At 44.8% G+C, this 20,255-nt stretch overlaps 1 protein-coding gene across 1 annotated transcript in view; it reads left to right on the forward strand.

Annotated features, from left to right (window-relative positions):
* The window catches only part of LPCAT2 (lysophosphatidylcholine acyltransferase 2), a 53,982-nt gene that overhangs the window by 18,080 nt on the left and 15,647 nt on the right, over positions 1-20,255 (forward strand). The window contains exons 9-11 of the mRNA XM_054570346.1: positions 8,344-8,426; positions 8,671-8,796; positions 10,312-10,465. Of these exons, the coding sequence (XP_054426321.1) occupies positions 8,344-8,426; positions 8,671-8,796; positions 10,312-10,465 (363 nt within the window). The remainder of the gene's footprint in view (positions 1-8,343; positions 8,427-8,670; positions 8,797-10,311; positions 10,466-20,255) is intronic.

A 20,255-nucleotide genomic window follows, 5' to 3' on the forward strand; every position in this document is an offset into this window, starting at 1 on the left:
TTGCCATTTGGCCTTTCCTTTCATTCTGAATTCCTTGTCTAGAGGGATGTGCAAAGGCTGGACGTTAAACGCACCCTCTTTAAAATAACCCCTGTTTACAAATCGTGGACCTAAACCCAGGCGATCAGGTCTAGCCCTTAGCATCGTATCAGGAAACTCCTCTAACATCTGGGAATCTCCAGCATGTAACCCGCGTGGCTGCTCAGATTGACGTCACCATTTCTGCGTTTTTATTCCTTCCAATGCTGACCGCTGCCCAGGTGCCTTCACGTCCCGACAGCAGGAGCTGCAGAGGCTGGGAGCCCACAGCTCCGTGAGGACTAGTGGGTTCCGTGAGAGCCAAGAGGTGCTGCCCGGGGCAGGGGAGGCGCGGGGCTCAGAAGCCCGAGGAGGCCCTGGCTGCCTACCAGCCCGCCGCGTCGTTCACAGGACAGTCTTCCGGTTCGAGCTGCAGCGGCGGACGGGGGGTCGGGGAGTAATGAGATCATTCTGGACGTTCTGGCCGCATTTTCAAGACTCAGCCTTGTTTCCAGAACTATTCTTAGTTTCTAGGAATGATATGGAATGGACCCCTGAATTCAGAATCTGGTTGGTTTCAGAGACTCTCGGGTAGCCTGTGAGGAGAGAGGGTCACATATATACACCTACATATCTGAATTTCCTCTAAATTTACCCCTTCTCCCGCTAAAATGAGATCTAGCAACATGTAGAGAGGCACATGGAACTGTTCTTTCTTCAGAGCACATGTGCGCGTGGTCAAATTGGGTTACAACAGAGGCTTACACATTGCTCATTTTTTTTACCCTGACCACTATTACTCCATTTCCTTTCTGTGTCATGGCTGGCTTTCTTTTTCCTTCCTTCCTCCCTCCCTTCCCTCCTTCCTCCCTTCCTTCCTTCCTTCCTTCCTTCCTTCCTTCCTTCCTTCCTTCCTTCCTCCCTTCCTTCCTTTCTTCCTTCCTCCCTTCCTTCCTTTCTTCCTTCCTCCCTTCCTTCCTTTCTTCCCTCCCTCCCTTCCTTCCTTTCTTCCTTCCCTCCCTCCCTCCCTTCCTTCCTTCCTTCCTTCCTTCCTTCTCTTTTCCTCCTCCTTCCTGGCCCTGCATCTCCTCCTCCTCCCTCTACAAGTCACTCTGTTTGCATTCTCTGATCAGTTCTAAGACGTGTTGGATAGTATTTTCTAGCAAAGAAAAAAAAAAAGAATGTGTCCTTTGTTCAACAACTGCACAAACAAAATGGCTTTTGACCAGTTAAAAAAAAATACCTGAATTGGTAGGGATTTATTCGATGTATTTGCATTGTAGTACCTGGCAAGGAGATGGGAATTTGTGGACTTCAAATGTTGACGTCTTACTTTAATTGTTTGTATTTTAGATTTATGATGTTGCCTTTCATCCAGGCGCCTCCTAACAACTTTATGACTTTTGAATGTTTTTATTTCCCACTGCTTAGAGGTAGCTGTGTCTCAGCAGCCCTTCGGGCACTAAGCATGCCCGCCAGGCGCTGGCTCAGGATGGCCAGGGCTTCACCCTCTCTCTGAGGTGCCAGCTTGCGCTGCCCCGCACGTAGCTTAGCTAGAAGTCTCAGTTCATGTAGCTGCACCAATTTCAGGTGTCTTGATTGTTCAGAGACACCCTTCTCTCTCCTTTTCCTTTAAAATGGATGGAAATCCCATGCATTATTATTTTTTTAAAATCCTCATCTGAGCGTGTTTATTGATTTGAGAGAGAAGCATTGATCAGTTGCGTCCCATACGCGCCGCGCCAGGGACCCAACTTGCAGCCTAGATGTGTGGCCTGGCTGGGAGTCAAGCCCGCAACCCTTTGGTATACGGGATGACGCTCCCGCGACTGAACCACTCGGCCAGGGCCTACATCTTATTTTTAACAGATGTTTTTAGAACTTCTCCTTGACTATTAATCAGGTAAACCTAATGCAGGATGTGTCTTTCAAGAACATGGCATTAGTTTTATGGTTCTTAAAATGAACTTCGAGTGGATTGTTCAAGTGTCCTTTTAGACACTTGGCTCTTGTGAGTCACAGGTCATCTTCAGGACGCTGAATCCTCTATTTATTAGTTCCACAGGTCTTCCCTCATTAATGATGATTGCCAAACTTGTTAATTACAGACATCACGGAATACCTAGAGAATGTAATATTGAGGAATATGTCCTTGCCTCCTCTTTCCTTCCTTCTCTGCTTCTCCAACACAAAGGCTTGTTTTCGAAAAGCTTGTTATTTTCTTGACTGTCGGATCTTAAAAATACAGGTCTGGCACAAGTAACGCCCCTTTTTATTACAAAATCATAAGCATGTAATTCTGTAACCTAGCAATATCACACGCAAGCACACCATGTGATATTTTAGGTGAAGTGTTCATATTAAAACTATAGATTACGACGCCCCCATTATTACCCTAGCAATGACACCCAAGCAGGCATTACTTCTGTTGGCTCCTGTGCAATGAGCTGCAAACCTCCCCCCTTGTGTAACTGGCCTTCTGGCTTCCTTGCTGAAGGATGCCCCGGGTGTCTACGGAACGGTTCTGCTGAAAGTCACTCTTTGAATGAGAACGTGGCCTGGTGGCAGTGCCCCACGTCCCCAACGGCTCCCTTTGCTGGCCAGCTCTGTCATGAGCGTGCCTTACTAAGTAAGCATCTGGCTTAGGAGCCTGGGCAATATGCTGGTAGGACACATTCCCAAATAGGACATCAGTTAAGAGCCTGCTAGTTTATCTCATGAGAGAGGGTACAGGCAAAGTCAGACTGTCGGACACTATGTGGCCAGCAGCTGGTTTCTGACTGGGAGCCTGGCGTTCCCATTGACTGTAGTTTTCTACAGTCTTCTTCTTTGGAAGCCATATCTCAGTTTGAATTCCAAGCACGTGAACTTTAAAGCCACCCATTGTATTATAAATACAGCAAGGTGTTTTGTCTGTAGACATACGGACAGATTCTGCTTTAGGAAAATTTTTTTGCTGAGCTTATGATGAGCTTCTGGCAGCTAACAGTAGACCTGCAATGGTGAGTGAGTTGTTGTCTTGCATCACAGAAAGGGTTTTTTTGCTTCATTTAAAAAAGTTGTCTGATTTAGGAAAGGATGGCAATTAATAATGAGTATAGGGATCAACCCTCATTATTTATGCCACTTTTGAAATCTCCAAAGAGCTAATTACTTAGGGATGCTTCAGATACATTTATGTAGTTTATTTCAATATCCAAATACACTAAAATGATTTGTAGTTTGGAATCTGAAATGGGCCTCCTGGAGAAACTTTCACACACAAATATGTACACGCGCGCACGCACACCACAAATGTACTTGTTCTAACAAAGCTGCCTTCCTCCAGAACTTGGTCAAATTCTGCAGGTGGTAAGTAGGAGCGGTAGAGAAATGGGGTGTTTCAAGAAGGGTGTGAGCAGGGGTTTTCATTTCATTGCTCCTATGACCCACCAACCTGCTTGAGCGAATTACTTTACCTCTCTAAGCCTGTGTTGTCACTGGTAAAATGAGGCTAACACATTATTTTATGGGGCTGTTAGGATTTAATAAGGCTATTTCTGTGTTGGCATATGGCTTGGGTTCAGTAAGCATTAACTTTTATTTCCCTTATCATGTCGAGTTTTCTGCTCTTTCAGAAAGGAAGCAGCACTTTTCGTTCCTAAGTACCTCCCTTGTTTTGCATTTTTCTCTTCGTGAAAACTTAAGAGAAGAACCAGCATTGCACGTGTGTTAAGACTGACCTGTTAAAGTTTTCTGTTTCTTGGGAAAAGATAAGATTGTGTAGTATCATCACTCATCAGCCTCTCTCCTTCTCATAATCATATATTTAGGAGGTGGGAATGTGCTTGATGTGGTCAGGAAACAATGAATAAACCGGTTCTGCTGGGCCTGAGTGTTCGTATAAAGACTCTGGATGACAGATGGCCTTAAATCAGGCTGAGGGATCTGACTGTATCTTGCGTGCAGTCTGAGGCCCAGGAGAAGGGAGGAGGCTCTGGGAACAAAGGTGCAAACAGGAGGTCTCGGTATGGGAAACACATTCACCCATCAGCCTCCTCCTCTGCTGGGACAGGGCGATGCAGTCCAGTCGGCAGGTGGGGCCCGGCCGGTGGTGGAGGGAGCAGGGACGGGGCTGTGGAGTCGATCCCAGGGGAAGGGAAGGAAATGCCAGTCCCCATGGGCTGCTGTAGGGGTGGAAGACGTCCCTCCCCACCTGAGAACTGTAACTGAGTCTATGAAATAAACGGGCAACAAGTTGATTAACAGGGGAAAAGGCATACAAAGTTATTCATTTTAATATGTGCACAGGGGCACCACAGGGAATAAAAACTGAATACCTAAAACGAAGCGGTGAGATTTTTGAGCGCTCATAAACGATCTTCACAGAGGAAGGGGAGGGAGGCTATTGGCTGCTTAGTGGGGAATAAATAACTTCCAGGAAAGACACACGGGCCGAGGAGACGGGGGATGAAGCTGGTCCGGGTATGAGGTCAGGTAGGCCTCTGGCCTGCGCTCCCGTCAGCCTCCCTGTTGAGGACTCTGCATGGGAGCAGGTTTATGACATTGAGCTCCTTTTGGAGGATCTGTTTTCCGGCAGATGACGGGGTTCAGAGAAAGCCTCTCCTTGTATCTGCTACTTCTCATGTGACTTTGGCTCAAAACAATCAACAGACCCGAGTGGCATATTTTAGGGTGGCACGGACTGACCTCCTTCACCGTTATCTCTCTGAAGCTGAAGGTGAAATGCCATCGAGATCGAAAGTGAATCGCAACCCAAGAAGCGTGGCCTGTGTCGGAACAGTAACATGTGGCAGCAGCAGACCAGGAAGGGACAGTAAAGGGCTGCCAGGCAGCCGCGGGATGCGACCCAAGTGACTCGATCCTCGCCCATCGCAAAGACAGGAAGGAAATGGACTCAGTGTTAAGAAAACATGTTTTGCCACACCTGCAAAGATAAAGGAAGATCTTCCGCAAAAAGAAAACAAACCAAGGACGATGTTTATACTTTGGGCAGTGTGGTCGCCTTGGGAAAAGCAGCTTAGTTTCCAAGCAGCTGTGAAGAGCCTGTGGCCGTTCGCGTGGATTTGTAGTAGCCTCAGCCCGTAGGGTGTTTGCTAGCATCTCTCCGTGGTCTCTAGTGGAGTGAGACAGTGGGACCCAAGAGAGGTGACCGAGGGTTTGTCACTGGCACCGGGGGTGTGTGGTAAAAGTGAGAGATTCTATGTGACGGAAGAGCCACATGGAATTGTCTCACTGCCTACGACCAGGGTTGACAGGCAGGTTTTACAGGAGGGGCAGATAGAGAGGGACCGCCAGGCAGGGCCAGGTTAGGGGAGAAGCAAATGCTCACAGGTGACGGGGGAAACCTGGCTGAAGAGCTTGCCAGAGGAGGGGAATGCAGTCGTATGTTCGTTTCCGTGGCTGAAAGAGGCTTGAGAAGAATGTCTGCGACCAGGTGAAGAGGCTGTGAAATCAGGTGTCGGATAGGCCATCTGTGTGGTCACTGGGGATGAGGAGAGGCCGTGAGAACGGAAAGGGCCACTCAGGGCCCTGGAGTCACTGGAGCACATAGGCCTGTCTTAGGGGACAGTGATAGATAGTGGCCATCACGCTCCTCTCTTTTTGGTGCATCTCCCTTCCCAAATAAAGGGTATGTTTATGCTGTGAGCCTTGAGGCATCACACAAAATGGAAATGAGATACAGAGGGCAAGGCCTTATCCACAGAGAGCTAACTTTTTGTGAGCATTTCCTTTGAATTGCTTCTCAGCAGGCCGGCGGCCCACATACGTCACATCCAGACTTCTAATTATTTTTTTTACTCTCATTAGATTTCTTTTACCCCTCATGAATAAAATGCCATGCCGATATAAGAGATATTAAAACTTGTTTTATGGAAAATATTATCTCTACTCAAAGAACCAAGCCCATAGCTCATTGTATTGTGCTTGGTTAACGGTGGAGCTGCAACCTTATTTTTCAGGGTTCAGGATGTGCTACAAATCAAGGGTATTATATAGAAATGGTCATTTGGCCTTTAAAAAAATGAATTGTAGGTCAATTTAAAACTTTATTGTACTACTTTGTTAGAGATTTTACAAACATTGACTTTAATGCCCTGTTTTCTCCCTTGCATTTCATACTAAGCAAATACAAGAGATTTTATTATACTAGAACAGGCTGGAGGGAATTTCTAGAAATATTTATTTGCAGAGTTTGGTGCTCTGGATAGATAAGTGTCGTGGGGCCCCCTGGTGGCTTAGTTTATTTTTCCACCTTAAATAAAACTGGATACCGAACAGAATGCCAGACCCAGAACTGCAGTTGGAAGGACCTTGGAGATTATCCACTTACTCTTTTCACTCAACAGGGGAGGGAACAGAGGCCCACAGGCTAAACGACTTCTGGGATCCTGCAGCGGAGCCAAGGCCACGAGCACTATTCCGCAGCAAGCCGCTGTCCCCTGGGGGAGGAGGACGTTACTAGAACAAAGGTGGAGAGTAGAATGACACATAGCAGATTATCGTCTGATTCTGAGCCATTTTCTCTGGGACGCCCCGCTTGCCCCCGCCCTGACCTCTGCATCCTCACACCCTCTGTTCTTGGCCTCAGCATCTCGTGCAGGTGCTCCCTGCTCCTGGCCTCTTCCTCTTTGGCTTACCCACTCCTGGCCACCAAAAGTGCTGCTCGAAAACTTGGACCTGGTCCTGTCGCTCCCTTGCTCCAGCCTCACCTCAGAGTCACTATTGCCCATCGGCTTTTTAACGTGACTAACAAGATTTGAGAACGGGTCCTTGTGAGTCCAAAAGGGGTGTTATTTATACAAATCTCTCTTGTTCTTTCAAATCGTGGCCCTGCCACTTGTGTGTAGCTTTAGCTGTATTGTTTAACCCCTTCTAGCCAATGGAAATGGTAGAACGTGCCTCAAGGGATTGTTAAAAGAGTCAATCTTATGAAGACCCTACCGTAGAGTACTCAGCACACAGTAGGTCCTTCATGGATGGACTTAGCTTGTTGTCATAAATTTCCACCCCAGTTTGTGGGGAGCTCCTGGAGGGCAGGGAATTCATTGCCATGTCTGCAGGGTTGACTGCGGGGCCTGGCACATGGTAGGCACCTAAGCAATATTTATTGAGTGGTAGTGATCCATGGGATCTCGAGCCAGTTGTTTGATCTTTGTGAATCCCAATTCCTTATAACTAAAACCGGGAGGGTCAATGAAATGAAGCACCTAGCACAGGACCTGGTTGGTAGGTATAATTCAATAAACAGTAGCTGTTGGTGAAATCATGTTTATCCTTAAAAAGCCAAGGTCAACTATCAGCTCTCTGTAAAGCCTCTGTGTCTGCTTTTCCCTGCCCACTCCTGGCCAAATTAATCATTTCCTATCTTTTACCCGCCTACTCCAGGAAAGATGGTTTAGTAGGGAAACTAAGGATTTTAGAATCTGGAAGACCTTGGACTGAATCCTGGTCACATGACCTGTAGGACTTTCAATAAGTTAATGAAGCTTTTCAGCGCTTTCTGTGATTGGGGTAATAAGGGTAGTGACACTTGGCACATACTGCGTTGGTCTATCCTATAAAAATATCTCTCTTCTTTAGAACATGAATAGGGTCCTGTTGATCCTGCCTGGTGTACAGTAGGTGCTCAAAAAATATGCCATGACTTAACAATGGCACCGAAGCCTTGTTAATGTCAGAGAACTATTAATAAAAACAGGGACAGTATAAACAAGGCATCACAGAATGTCAACTGAGAAAAAAGTAAAATTTCAATGATACTAAAGCCAAACAAGGCATTAAGGAAAAACTAGAAAACCAAAATTAAGGTTTAAAATAAAAAAGATGGAATGACTAAACAGGCAGTTCCATCAAATGGTAAAAATACGGCTGATTGGAGACTGGATGGAGAAGATAAATTATAAAAGAAAAAATCATCATCATCATTATAACATTCTCATGCAAAGGGGAGGGAGTGGTAGAAAATGCCACCCTGACAAGATCTCAGCACCCACAGCTTCCCACCTTCCCGAATTCCAGACGCGGCTCATCGGCTCATCCGTCCTCACCGCAGCCGGGGAAGGGGCGGATCAGAGCCCTCCTTGTAGAGCTGGGGAAACCGTTCAGAAGAGTTAAAGGGCATGCTGGTTAATGCACGGGAAGACCCAGGGCTTGGAGGCAGACCTCGCAAGTCCAAGCTCTCGGTTCCTCCCATTACGCCCTGTTGCTGATGTGCTGGAAGGGTAGAATCGACGGGGTGATGGGTAACCTATCAATGAATGACTTTAGCATTTAATGTCTGAGTCCCACCAGTCCCTCTCAAAAGGTGTTTTTATCTTTCAGTTTTTGCCTGTCCAAGCACCAAGTGATGAAGAAAAAAGAGACCCTGTCCTTTTTGCTGGTAGAGTCCGGAATTTGATGGCCCAGTAAGTGTCTGCCTGTGCTTATAATTAGTAGATAGTGGGAACATTATTAGTAAATGACATTTAATATAATTCTGAGGATTTGGCTGTCTTCTCCTTAAGGTCCTCACGCTAGCCAAAGCGACTGGTTTAAAAAGTAGGAACTCCTTTTCCATTTACTGCTGTTTGTGGGCCGATGCAGGCCTCCTGAAAAATCATTAGCTTTTTTAAAAAAGTTGAATGTCACTTTGCCTTTGAATGCCTTCAGAGCGCTGGGAATTCCAATGACTGAGCACACGTACGAAGACTGCAGGCTGATGATTTCAGCGGGACAGCTCACGCTGCCTATGGAAACCGGGTTGGTGGAGTTTACCAAAATTAGCCGGAAATTGAAGTAAGTATATTTTAAAATTGCTAGACTTCCATAAAGGTGTCCAAAAGAGGTCTACATTCCTGTATGTTTATTTTTTCTAGTTCCAATAAAGCTCAGCTCTGGTGTTTATCAGGGAAGCCAGGGCGGTGAACTCATCTTCCCTTTAGTTCCCCTCGTTTTGTTTTTTCAAGAGCAGTGAATTCAAAAATACACGAGTCGGTCAGAGGAGAGCAGGAGACAGCAAGCGGGGGAGCCCCGCCTCCGTATCCCGACGCGGCTGAGCAGCTAGTTAGTCTCACCCCCTTTCACCCAGAGGCGAGCGTCGTGAGATGACAGTGGCTTGCGGTGGCCAGGACTTCTCTTCTGGAGCAGGAATTGACTTGTAGAGTAGCAATTCCGACCATTACTGAATTTTAAATACTTACTCAAGATCGACCTTTTTCTCCTGGGTACTTAATGTTTTATAAAAGGGCAAAAAACGCCCCTTTGTGTTTCTGTGCTTTAATTTAAACCATTTAGAACATTCCTTTTGAACTCTCTGGCACGAAAGCCGTAACCCCCAAGTCCTCTGTTGCTACCTTTCATTCCATTCTTATCCCTAGTGGGGATTTGTAGAACTTACTGATTTAATAGACACTGGCAGCCCTCCGGGAGGGCGCTGCAGCACCAGCTACTGTATTAAAGCCCAATATTCACAAATCATATTTTGATAACTGAGAGAGCAAATAGTATCTATATTTTTAAGATAACAGAATGTTTTGATATTACACTCACAATTTGAAAAGTTTAGATGGTTGCCGAGATTGGATACCGGAGAAGTATGTGTTACGTCACCTGTTTATAATATAAAGGAAGGATGTGACCGGTCAAATAAATACATGGTGACGGAAAGAGTGTGAACTTCGGGGGGTGAGCGCACAATGCAGCATGTGTGTGATATGTTACAGAATTGTGCACTTGAAACGAATATGATCCTATTAACCAATGTTACCCAAATAAAATTAAAAAGAAAGAATGTGATCTAAGCTACCATGTATTTTCCAGTATGCATCATCCTGATTTTTTATAACTAATACTGGAGGAAGTGTGCATAGTGCAATGACTCTCCCTAGCCCAACATTTTGTGAAATATGAATTTACCAGCCTAAAAGCTCCTTGTAAATAAAAAAAAAAAAAAGGTATTTTTTAACAACCCAGTAAGTACAATTGACTTGCTAAGTAATGTTTAGATTTAAATGTGATTTCTTATTTTCTTCTCATGAGTCATTTATTGTTCTACTACATTGATCTTCTCAGTTACTCTTCTTTCCCTCAGATATTTGAGAAAATTCCAGTTATGCTAATATCCTGTAAAAAAAAAAAATTAAAAGCCTGGATACATGTTCAATTTGTACATTAAAATACACATTTTATTCTCCTTTTCAAATTCAACACCTAAAATGTTTCCCTTAGACAAGTGAATAAAACAGTCTTCATAAAAATGTCACAAGTGGACCAGAAAGGGCTAAAACCATGTATTTCTAATTCTTTGCTTAGATTAAATTGGGACAGTGTCCGTAAGCATTTGGACGAGTATGCAGCTATTGCAAGTTCCTCAAAAGGAGGAAGAATTGGAATTGAAGAATTTGCTGAGTATCTGAAGCTTCCTGTTTCTGATGTGCTGAGACAACTTTTCGCACTCTTCGACAGGGTATGTTAAAATTTAAACTCTAACATGCAAACGTTTCTGTGTTCTCCGCGGAGTGTAAATCAACATGGCAGGCAACAAAGACTCATTGGGTTGGTGTTAGGAAAAGCTAGTCTGAGCCCATGGTTTAATTGCATGATTTTTTTTCCCCCTTAATAGTAATAATATGTGTGTGTGTATGTGTTTTTTAATGGTTATGATATTGTCTATTTATTTTAAACAGCAGGCCAGAAATAAATATTCTGATAATGTTATCATGTTTGTGATATAGAATCAGGAAGGTTTATGTAACTGGCAAGAATTTATAAATTTATGTCAAAACTCATACATCAGTGACCTGGGTTGTACTAGTCTATTCTGAAGGTTTTGGACTTTCCCCAAGATGTGTGCAAACCAAATAGATCTTATTTTAAAATAACATTTTATAACAAAGGTTTCAATGAAAGCATGGCCATCCCTTTGCCATAATATATTGGGGATACAATTTTCTCCTTATGAATATGTAAGTACATGAACTTAAATAATTGAATTGTCAAAAAGTTTCCCTAGCAAAGTGTATCAAGACTTCAAGTTCTCTGTTTTTTAATTTGTTTTTACTATATAAAATTCACTCTTTGGGTTACAGTTGTACAAGTTCTAGCAAACGCATAGAGAGGCATATAATACCACCACATTCAAGTTGCACAACAGTTACAAAAAGCTATTCTTTTGTAGTCAAGCCCTTCCCCCGCCTTTAACCCCTGACAACAGGATCTACCCTTTTGAGTCTGGCTTCTTTCACTTAGCGTAATGCATCTGAGATTCAGCCAGGCTGTTCATGTATCAATAATCCATTCCCTTTTATTGCTGAGCAGTATTCCACTGTGTGGACATACCCTCCTTGGTTTATCTGTTTCTCAGCTGAGAAACATTTGGTTTGTTTCCAGTTTGGGGCAGTTACACATATCGACGCTCTAAGCATCCACGCATATGTTTTTGTGCAAACGGAGGTTTAGGTAGATACCAAGGATTGTGACCTCTTTCTTTGCCCTAATCTGAGCATGACTTTATTTTGCGCTCATTCCTGAAAGACATTTTTTGTTGTGTAAAGAACACGGAGTTGAGAGCTCTTCCCTTTCAATGGTCCATGAAGGGTGGCCCGGCCGTCTCAGACCTCCAGCTTCCCTGTCTCTCTGGCTGTGCCTTGGGTTTCGACTTTGCTCACCAGCCCTCCTGCTGTGGCGTGTTGTCCACAGGTCGTTGGTTTCTGTGTTCTGATCAGAGTTTCTAATCATAATCAGAAGGAGAGGTAGACTAACCTGGGCTCATTTCATCTCCTCTGGCGCCAGCAGCCCCAGTCCTCTAGTAGCCACTGGAAAAAGATATTTTGCAAAGAAACTGTAGCTTGAGGACAGAAACCAGGACAGGGCTTTTACTTTTCTTTCCCCAGAGCACCCTAATATTCCTGATGGCTTACTCTGTGATCTCATAAATGAACTATTCTTTAATATCATGAAGTTAAGAAGCTTCTTCTGCCCTGGCTGGTGTGGCTCAGTGGCTTGAGCACCGTCCTGGGGACCGAAAGGTCGCTGGTTTGATTCCCAGTCAGGGCGCATGCCTGGGTTGCAGGCCAGGTCCCCAGTTGGGGGTGTGTGAGGGGCGACCAATTGATGCTTCTCTCCTGCTTTCTCCCTCCTTTCCCCTCTCTCTAAAAATTAATAAATACAATGTTTAAAAAAAAAAACATTTATCTATAGGGAGTACCCAGGCCTTTCTGCTGGACTCGCTTGCATTATACAAATAATCTTACCTTGTCCCTGCAATATCCACTCTTCATCACAGTACTTGATGCTGTGGTACTTCTCTAAAGCGTAACGAAGATTTAAGGGAAAGAAAAGGAAATTATTGGCTGTAAGTGTGCAAGCTGGGAAAACAGGAACTTTCCACTTGTACTATGGCTGGTCTTTCTGAGAGACTTCCATAGTATAGCTCTAGAAACCATGCAAGTAATTCTCAGTAAAGTTTCTATAAATGTGAACTTGGTGACAGGAAGGAAGAAGCGACATACAAATAAGGACAGGAGACAAGGAAGTGGAAAGTGACCTAAAATAGGAACTGAGGGGGAAGTTTAGGCTTCGAGCTCACCAGGATTTTTCATCAAAGTTAAAAATAGCATCTAGAGAGGATGCCCTCTCTTTCAGGTGTCAAACTGTCATAACTGGCATTTGCAGGACCGCTGTGACAGCATTTCTGTCTTAGGGTGATGGATGACACCTGCCACCAGCCTCGGCGTTGCTGTAGCCCTAAGTGTGGGGAGATTTGGGAGTGGGGATGGGCGTGTGAACCAAGGATTAAAATAACCCCGGTCAGCCAGACTGACTCACTCTGAACGCGAGACCCTGACAGCCTCCAGGGGAGAGGCGACAGGTGAGCCTCGGGAGCCGACGTGCCCGACCACATGTCAGCGCGTGTCAGTTACACCTGTGACTTCTCTTCCCTTCTTTGTGTGGTGGCACTTGGCTTCTTTAGAGAGAGACCACGAACTGGTCTTTATAGCACTTTTCTTTTGACCTCCAACATACTGGAAGGTAGAGAAAATAGTCCGGAGAATTAATGTTGCACGCGCTTGGCCGTCTTTTCTTTACCCCCTCCCTGCCTCCTTTCTTCCCTTTTTCCTCTCTCTGTCTCTGTTCTCACTCTCTCTCTCTCCCTGCCCCCCTTTTCTGTTGCTAACATACCTGCATGTCTGCACCTGTGCAGACTTGCTCTGTTTTGAGAGGTCCAGTTATGCAACTGGCTGCCACACCCTGTCCCCATACCCACTTCCACGCTGGGGAACGCTCCATGGGAAAGACGAGGAAGTTCAGCAACTTCATAGTTTGTTTCTCTCCCAGTGGCTTATCTCGCTAAACCCAATGCTTAAAGAGGGACCGGGCGGGGTGGGGGGTGGGGGGGCGGAAGGGTGGGAAAGAGAAAGGGTGGGGTGTTCCTGTTGCTCTCCCAGGCACTATCAATTTGTGCCACGGCTCCCAGAAGCCCCTCCCGTGTTCCTTCCTACTTTATTGCCCTTTCCCCCTTCTTATTTTCCGCTCCAGTTTTCCCCACATCTCACGGAGTTGTGGTTGCCGTTTTGGGGGCAGAGAACAGACCTGAGTATCTCTCCACATGCCCCGACTCCTTCTCCCCGCGTCCATTCTTGGCGAGTCTACAAAAACGTCATAATGGCTTTTGTCTTAATTTGCCCTAAAAAATATGCTGTCTGTTTAGCTCCTTCTGATATTCTGACCTGTTTTTTCAGATTCTCAGATATTTAATGGCAGATATTTAATCCAAGAGAAAGGTAGCCTTCATGGTCCAAAGCGGGGTGCAGTCATGGCTTTGGGATGTGCTTTGCTTTGGAGAGGTCCCCTCTCTTTGAGAAAAAAGACCGTTTTCATTGTTAGGTTTCAGTTAGCGTCTTTATTTTCATGAATGGATACTGAACTTCCTGGAGTCAGAGAATGATTTGGGGTTGGTCAAATGTCTGGATGTCTGGCACTGAGGGTGGAGACACGAGTTTAGAACAGTGTCTTCTCCCCATTTTCTGGATTCATAGTTCAGTCTGTAAGACAGTTGCCTTCTCAGTGATAACCGCATCTTGTGATGCCCATCACAGCGTCAGCACTCATTCTGCCCTTCTTCGTCACTGTCACTGAGAAAGCCACGTGTGTCCTGCCGACAGTGTCTCACTTACCTGGGAGACCAAGTCCTCGAGGGCTGCAGTGCACCCCTCGTCTTTGCTGCTAGCTCCGCAGTCTGCCTCTTCCTTACCACTTACAAGTAGCCCAGTTATGTCTCTCTTACCCTGTATCTCATGCTGCATCCAGCTAAATGTCCCATTTGATGCGTATATTTGTCTCCCCTGGTGACAAAGTCACATTTCAGGTGCCAGCAGACACTTTCTGTAAAAGAGCCAGATAGTCAATAATTTTGACTTTGCAGGACATATGGTCCCAAACTTTCAGAACAACTTGTGCAGTTGAGTAAAAAAAGTTTGTGATTGCCCCTCAGAACAATTTCCCTGTTTATTTCCAATCACGTAAGCCAAGTAAGCGCCCCACCTGCCGCTTGGCATGAGCAGAAAACCTGCATATCCCAGCAGCCTACCTTCTCTAACAGGAAGGAACAAGCAAGGATACTTGTTATTATTGGTACACATGATTTAACACTTGAACTAAGACCAAGAACAGGGCAGACAGGAAGAACCTGGGATAAAGAAACGCATTCATTCCACACAATGTGAAACGGTAATAAAAGATCCGCAGAAGTTTACAATAGCCACAAATGCTGGATTGTCAAAGTGCTAAAGTGTACTCCCACTCTTCCTGTCTAATATTTAAACAAAGTACCTAGTAAAGCCAGAAGAGCTCAGTGCCAGGTAGAAGGCAGGAATGGGAAAACTCATGCCCGTTTTCAGATTTTTTACAGAATGGAAAAAAGTAACCATCTACATTTTATGCGGCTCTGGTCTCTTATGAGCATAATAGTATTTGGTGGAAGGAGAGAGTGAGCTCATGCCAGACCATAGCTTAGGAATTAGAGGTCAGTCTCCATCACCTATAAATATGAGTGATATTCCACTCGTTAGAACTGTGGGAAGATATTGACAAGAGCAGTCTGGAAAAGGATCCAGAGTAGCCTCCTCTCAGTCCGCTGTGGGGCATCCTACAAACTAGCAGCGGTCATTGCAAGTCCCGACCGCTACCCCTTCCATCCGGTCCTTACACCTCACTGGCAGCCTTTGTTAGCGTCAGCTTCACAGGGGTCAGCAAATTACAATCATGGGCCAAATCTGGTGTGACACTTCTTTTGTTAATAAAGTTTTATCAGGATATCAGGACACTACCATGCCCATTCTGCTAGGTATTTCCTGCAGCTGCTTTATTGCTTACAGTAGCAGAGACGAGTTGTTGCAAAAGACAATGACGTCTTCTCTCCTTTACGTTGCCAATTCAGGTTGGGTATGGAACATAGTATTTATTTCATCTCAGTTGATCAGGATTTGTTCTGTAACATCGGCTCTGTAATGTATATGATATAATGAACAGAAATTGCTGTAACTTTATGAATGGGATGGATGAACATTTTTATTTGGTCGTACAAGCTGTCCTGAAAGCGTGGTGGTCCTATGTGTCTGACCATTTCCGTCTTCAGTTTTCAGGCTGTCTCAGCACTCCCTTCTCCACCCCACCCCGGCCCCGCACTGAGTCCATGACAGTATTCCCTCCCACTGGGTGTCGTACGCTAGAGATACCCACGTAAGCGGGAGACTTCTCTGCTCTGCTTCTTGGCTCCTTCATGCACGCGTACCTAGGAGGTGCTTAAAGGAAACGGAAAGGAGACTGCAGCAGTTAAAGCTTAACTTTCTAACCTGAGCAAGTGAGCAATTGCTGCCCCCCACCCCCAAGAGCATAAGGAAGTAAAGCGCAGGGCTTGGTAACCAGCAAATTGTGTCAGAGCAGTTTAATTTCCTCCTGTGACAGCGTGACGGTCCATGGTGTCGAAGAAAAAAGGAACAGATATTATCTGTATGGACTCTAGAAAGGTGTTGGGTTTCATCCAACATGACAGTCTCATCGATGCACTAGGAAGGCCTGGTCCAGGCCACGTGGCAGTCAGCGAAAGCCCCATCTGGGAGGAGGGCCGCCCTCGGAGTGGGACTTGTGTGTCCCTTCTGTGCCGTGCCAGACTCGGTTCAGTTCCCCCCACCTTGGAATGGGTCTGCCAGTGCAATGTACTTGATAAGGTTGCAATCGGAAGCATTTTCGAAAACGAGACAATATGTCAAAGTGGAGATAAAGGCAAGCAATCATGTCTTTACCTGTTGTGGAACCAGACCCAAGATAAAGAAAGGTTGCCTTGAATTCGTATATAGCGTACAAAGACTCGGGCACCAGAAGGCAAGAAGAGAACGCCTGCCAGGTAAGAGTGCCGCTGCTGTCACGGCTTCTAGGAATGTGAAGATTAGCCTCGCAGGTTCGTGGAGCGGAAGGGGCCGGCGGTGCTCCGTTGCCCGTCTTCCTGCTTCTGCAGAGACCTCCAGCCCTGGGGAGGAAGTGGCCGCACAGCCGGCTGGTTGCAGCGCTCGGACAGGAGCTTCTAGTGCCATCTTCTTTTTACAATAGGCTGTGCTGTTGACTTTTTAAAAACGACTTTCTTGAGGCATATGTCACCTGTCATATAATGTCCCCACTTTAAGCATACCAGTCAATGGTCAGTTTCCATAAATTCACCAAGTTGTGAATTTAAGCAGTTGTGGAATATTGCTGCCACCCCAGTGTGGTTCTTTGTGCCTTTAACGTCTAATTCCTGCCACCCACCTACCCCCCCGACCCTTGGCAGCCGCTATACAGTTGTCCTTCTGTGTCACTCTAGATCTGCTCTGCAACAGAGGCTTTCTATCTCCATAGATTTGCCTTTTCTAGACACTTCATGTAAATGGAATCATACAGTATATGACCCCTTGTGTCTGGCTTCTTTCACTTAGCATCATGTTTCTGAGGCTCCTTGATGCCATAGCATCCCATGCAAAGGAAGTAGTTTGTTCCCTTTTAATGCCATGTAGTGCTCCACTGCATGGATATGTCCCATCTTATCTGTCCGCTCACCAGTTGGTAGATATTTAGGTTGTTTCCACTCTGGGGCAATTCTGAATAACGTTGCTGGTGGCATTGATGTGTCATTTCATGTGTCACTATGTACTTTTGAAGTTCAATAACTCTTCCCCCTGAAACTGAGGATCAATTTTCTGTCCGATGTGGCCTCTTCCCCTACCCTTTGTCTCCAGATTGAGACAACAGCGCTGCACAGACAGCAGCCAGAGTAGCGAGTGATGTTCTAATAAGGAGCCGTAGGGAACTTGAGAGTCCAGAGGAGAAAGGGCTTGCTAATCTAACAAGCGTCTTGCACTCTGCGTTGACCCATGGGAAATTGTTAGCCTAACACCCTCCATCTTCACAGGAAATAAATGAGAGGAATTGGACTTAAACCTCAGTGAAAAGCACTTCAGATGCATGTAAGGGGGCACATTTTATGTGGCAGTGGATGCCATGGAGTTAATCTCTAATACCCTAAAAACAAAGCCTGGGGAATTTCCTCTGAGAGAAGCCTATATGAATGGGTTTAAAGTCTGTCTGAGGCCAGATGGCCCCGGGTGATCCCCTGAAAGGAAGATACTTCTCTGACGTTGCTGCTGCTTTGTGGTTAAGGAAGACACGTGGCCTTTGGTGTTCCCCGAGGCCAGTCACTGGGGTCAATACGCCATAAAACCAGTCGTCGGGACATTTAACACAAGCCCCTCGGGGAGGCAGAAGACGACATTGCTCTCAGGTCCTTTCGCTACTATTCTCTCCCTAATAACAGTTAGAATAGTCATCATTCAAGTCTAGGGTTGCACAGTTTACAAAGTCATTTCATAGCTAGACTTTTTTTTTTTTGATGTCACACGTGGGGTGTCTGTGGTTCCCGCAGTGGCCTATGAGGTGGCTGTTACCCTCTCCAGCCCAGTTCTACACTCCACCGTCAGCCTGCCGTGAGGCCTCCACGTGACTTCTTCTGTAGGTAAATGCGGTCCTCGCCTTTGCCTCAGCAGAAGTCATTGCTTCGCTTTTGGGTGCCCGGAATGGTCTGATAATACAGTAGACTGCGTTATTAGCGGTATGACCTTCAAAGAGTACCTTCCCTGAGTTTTTCTTTCCTTATCTCAAATCCTTTCGCATCTTTCAGAGGGCTTGCATGAAACCTAAATACCAAAGAATATGATAGACAAATGTAATAGTTTAGGATCAACAGCAGAAATATGGACAGAGACTTCAGAGTGTAATTCCAGCAAGTGTTCTGTGGGGGTGCTTGATTCTTGAGCATGGGCAGTCCTGATATCTTTGTATCCTAAACAGTGAGCCCTGGTCCTGATGCATAGTCAGTGAGATTGAATAATTATGAAATAGTCCGGGTAGATGCTCTGCCTAAATTTGAAACCGAGGCCCCGAATGCTAAGTGGGATAATGATTTAGTTATTATGCCCTGACCACCCTGCCCTAAGCTCGTCAACAGAACTTCAGAGGCCTCTGGAGTGTTGTGTCCTGGCTACACTTGGTCTCAAAGGTAGGGTTTCTCATAGTGTTATCTTGGACTGCCTGGCCTAGACTGACTTGTGAAGGTACTTATTAAAACTATAAAATCAAATCTCACAAACGTAATTTTGAAGGGAAAAAGCCCCAGATCTATAAGAGAGAACAGTATTATGACTTTCTCAGAAATAAGAAGTATTCTACGAGCAGACTATGAGCAACCGTATGACAGCAAATGGGATAACCTAGATGAAATGGACAAATTTATAGAAACACACAACCTACCAAGACTGAATCATGAAGAAGTAGACAACCTGAATAGGCCTATAACTAGAAGGAAATGAATCAATTAAAAAAAAAAAATCCTGACTGATGTGGCTCCATTGGTTGGGTGTCGTCGTGCAAAGCAAAAGGTTGCAAGTTCAATTCCCAGTCAGGGCACACGCCTGGGTTGCAGGTTCAGTCTCTGGTCAGGGCATGTGCAAGAGGCAACTGATCGATGTTTCCCTCACACATAGATGTTTCTCTTCCTCTCTGTCTCCCTCCCAGCCCCTCTCTCTAAAAATAAATAATTAAAATCTTAAAAACAAAACAAAACCTCCCAACGATGAAAAGCGCAGGATCAGACAGTTTCACTAGTGAATAATACCAAACATGTAAAGAAAAATCAACAGCAATTCTCACACAATGCCCAAAAGTTGAAGAGGAGGGAATAGGTCCTAACTCATTCGATGAGGCCAACATTATCCTGATACCAAAGTCAGAAAAAGATAATCACATAAAAAGGAAACTATAGACCAATATCTCTTATGGATATTGGTGCAAAACTCCTGAACAAAACACTAGTGAACAGAATTCATAGGAGGATTTCACATCATGACAAAGTGGGATTTATTCCTGGAATGCAAAGGTGGTTCGACATGCGAAAATCAGTCAGTGTAACATACCACACTAACAGAGTGAAAAGGAAGAAAACATCTTAGTTGATGCAGAAAAAGCATTTGGCAAAATAAACACCTTTTTGGATGAAAACACGCAACAAACTATGAGGAGAAGGAAAGTACCTCAACATAATGAAGGTCACATATGAAAAGCCCACAGGCAGCATCATACTTAATGATAAAAGAGTGAAACCTTTTTTCTAAGATCAGGAACATGAAAAAGATGCCTAGTTTCACTATTTTTATTCATCATAATACTGGGAGTCCTCGCCAGAACAGTTATGCAAGAAAATAAATAAAAGACATGCAAATTGGAAAGGAAGAAGTAAAATGAACTCTGCTCTCAGATGGCATGATCTTATATGTAAAAAAACAAAAACAAAAGACCTGCAGTTTACACACACACACACAGTTAGAACTAGTAAACTAATTCAGCAAAGCTGCAGGTTACAAACTCAACACTCAAAATTCAGGTGTGTTCCATATACTGACAAGAAACAATCTGAGAAGAATATTAAGAAAACAATTTTATATACAATAGCATTAAAAAGAATAAAACACTTAGAAATTAACTGAGGAAGTGAAAGATTTGCACACTTACAACTGTAAAGCATAGGTGAAAGAAATGAAAGACACAAATAAATAGAAATTAACCCTGTGTTCATGGATTGGTAGGCAATATTGTCAAGATGTCAGTACTACCAGAATGATCTACAAGTTCAGTGCAGTCCCTGTAAAAATTCCCCCAATATTTTTTCAGAAATA

Source organism: Pteronotus mesoamericanus, unplaced genomic scaffold (assembly GCF_021234165.1).
Source record: "Pteronotus mesoamericanus isolate MK-2021 breed Mesoamerican mustached bat unplaced genomic scaffold, CSHL_Meso_final contig_202, whole genome shotgun sequence".
In the NCBI taxonomy this organism is placed as follows: domain Eukaryota; kingdom Metazoa; phylum Chordata; class Mammalia; order Chiroptera; family Mormoopidae; genus Pteronotus; species Pteronotus mesoamericanus.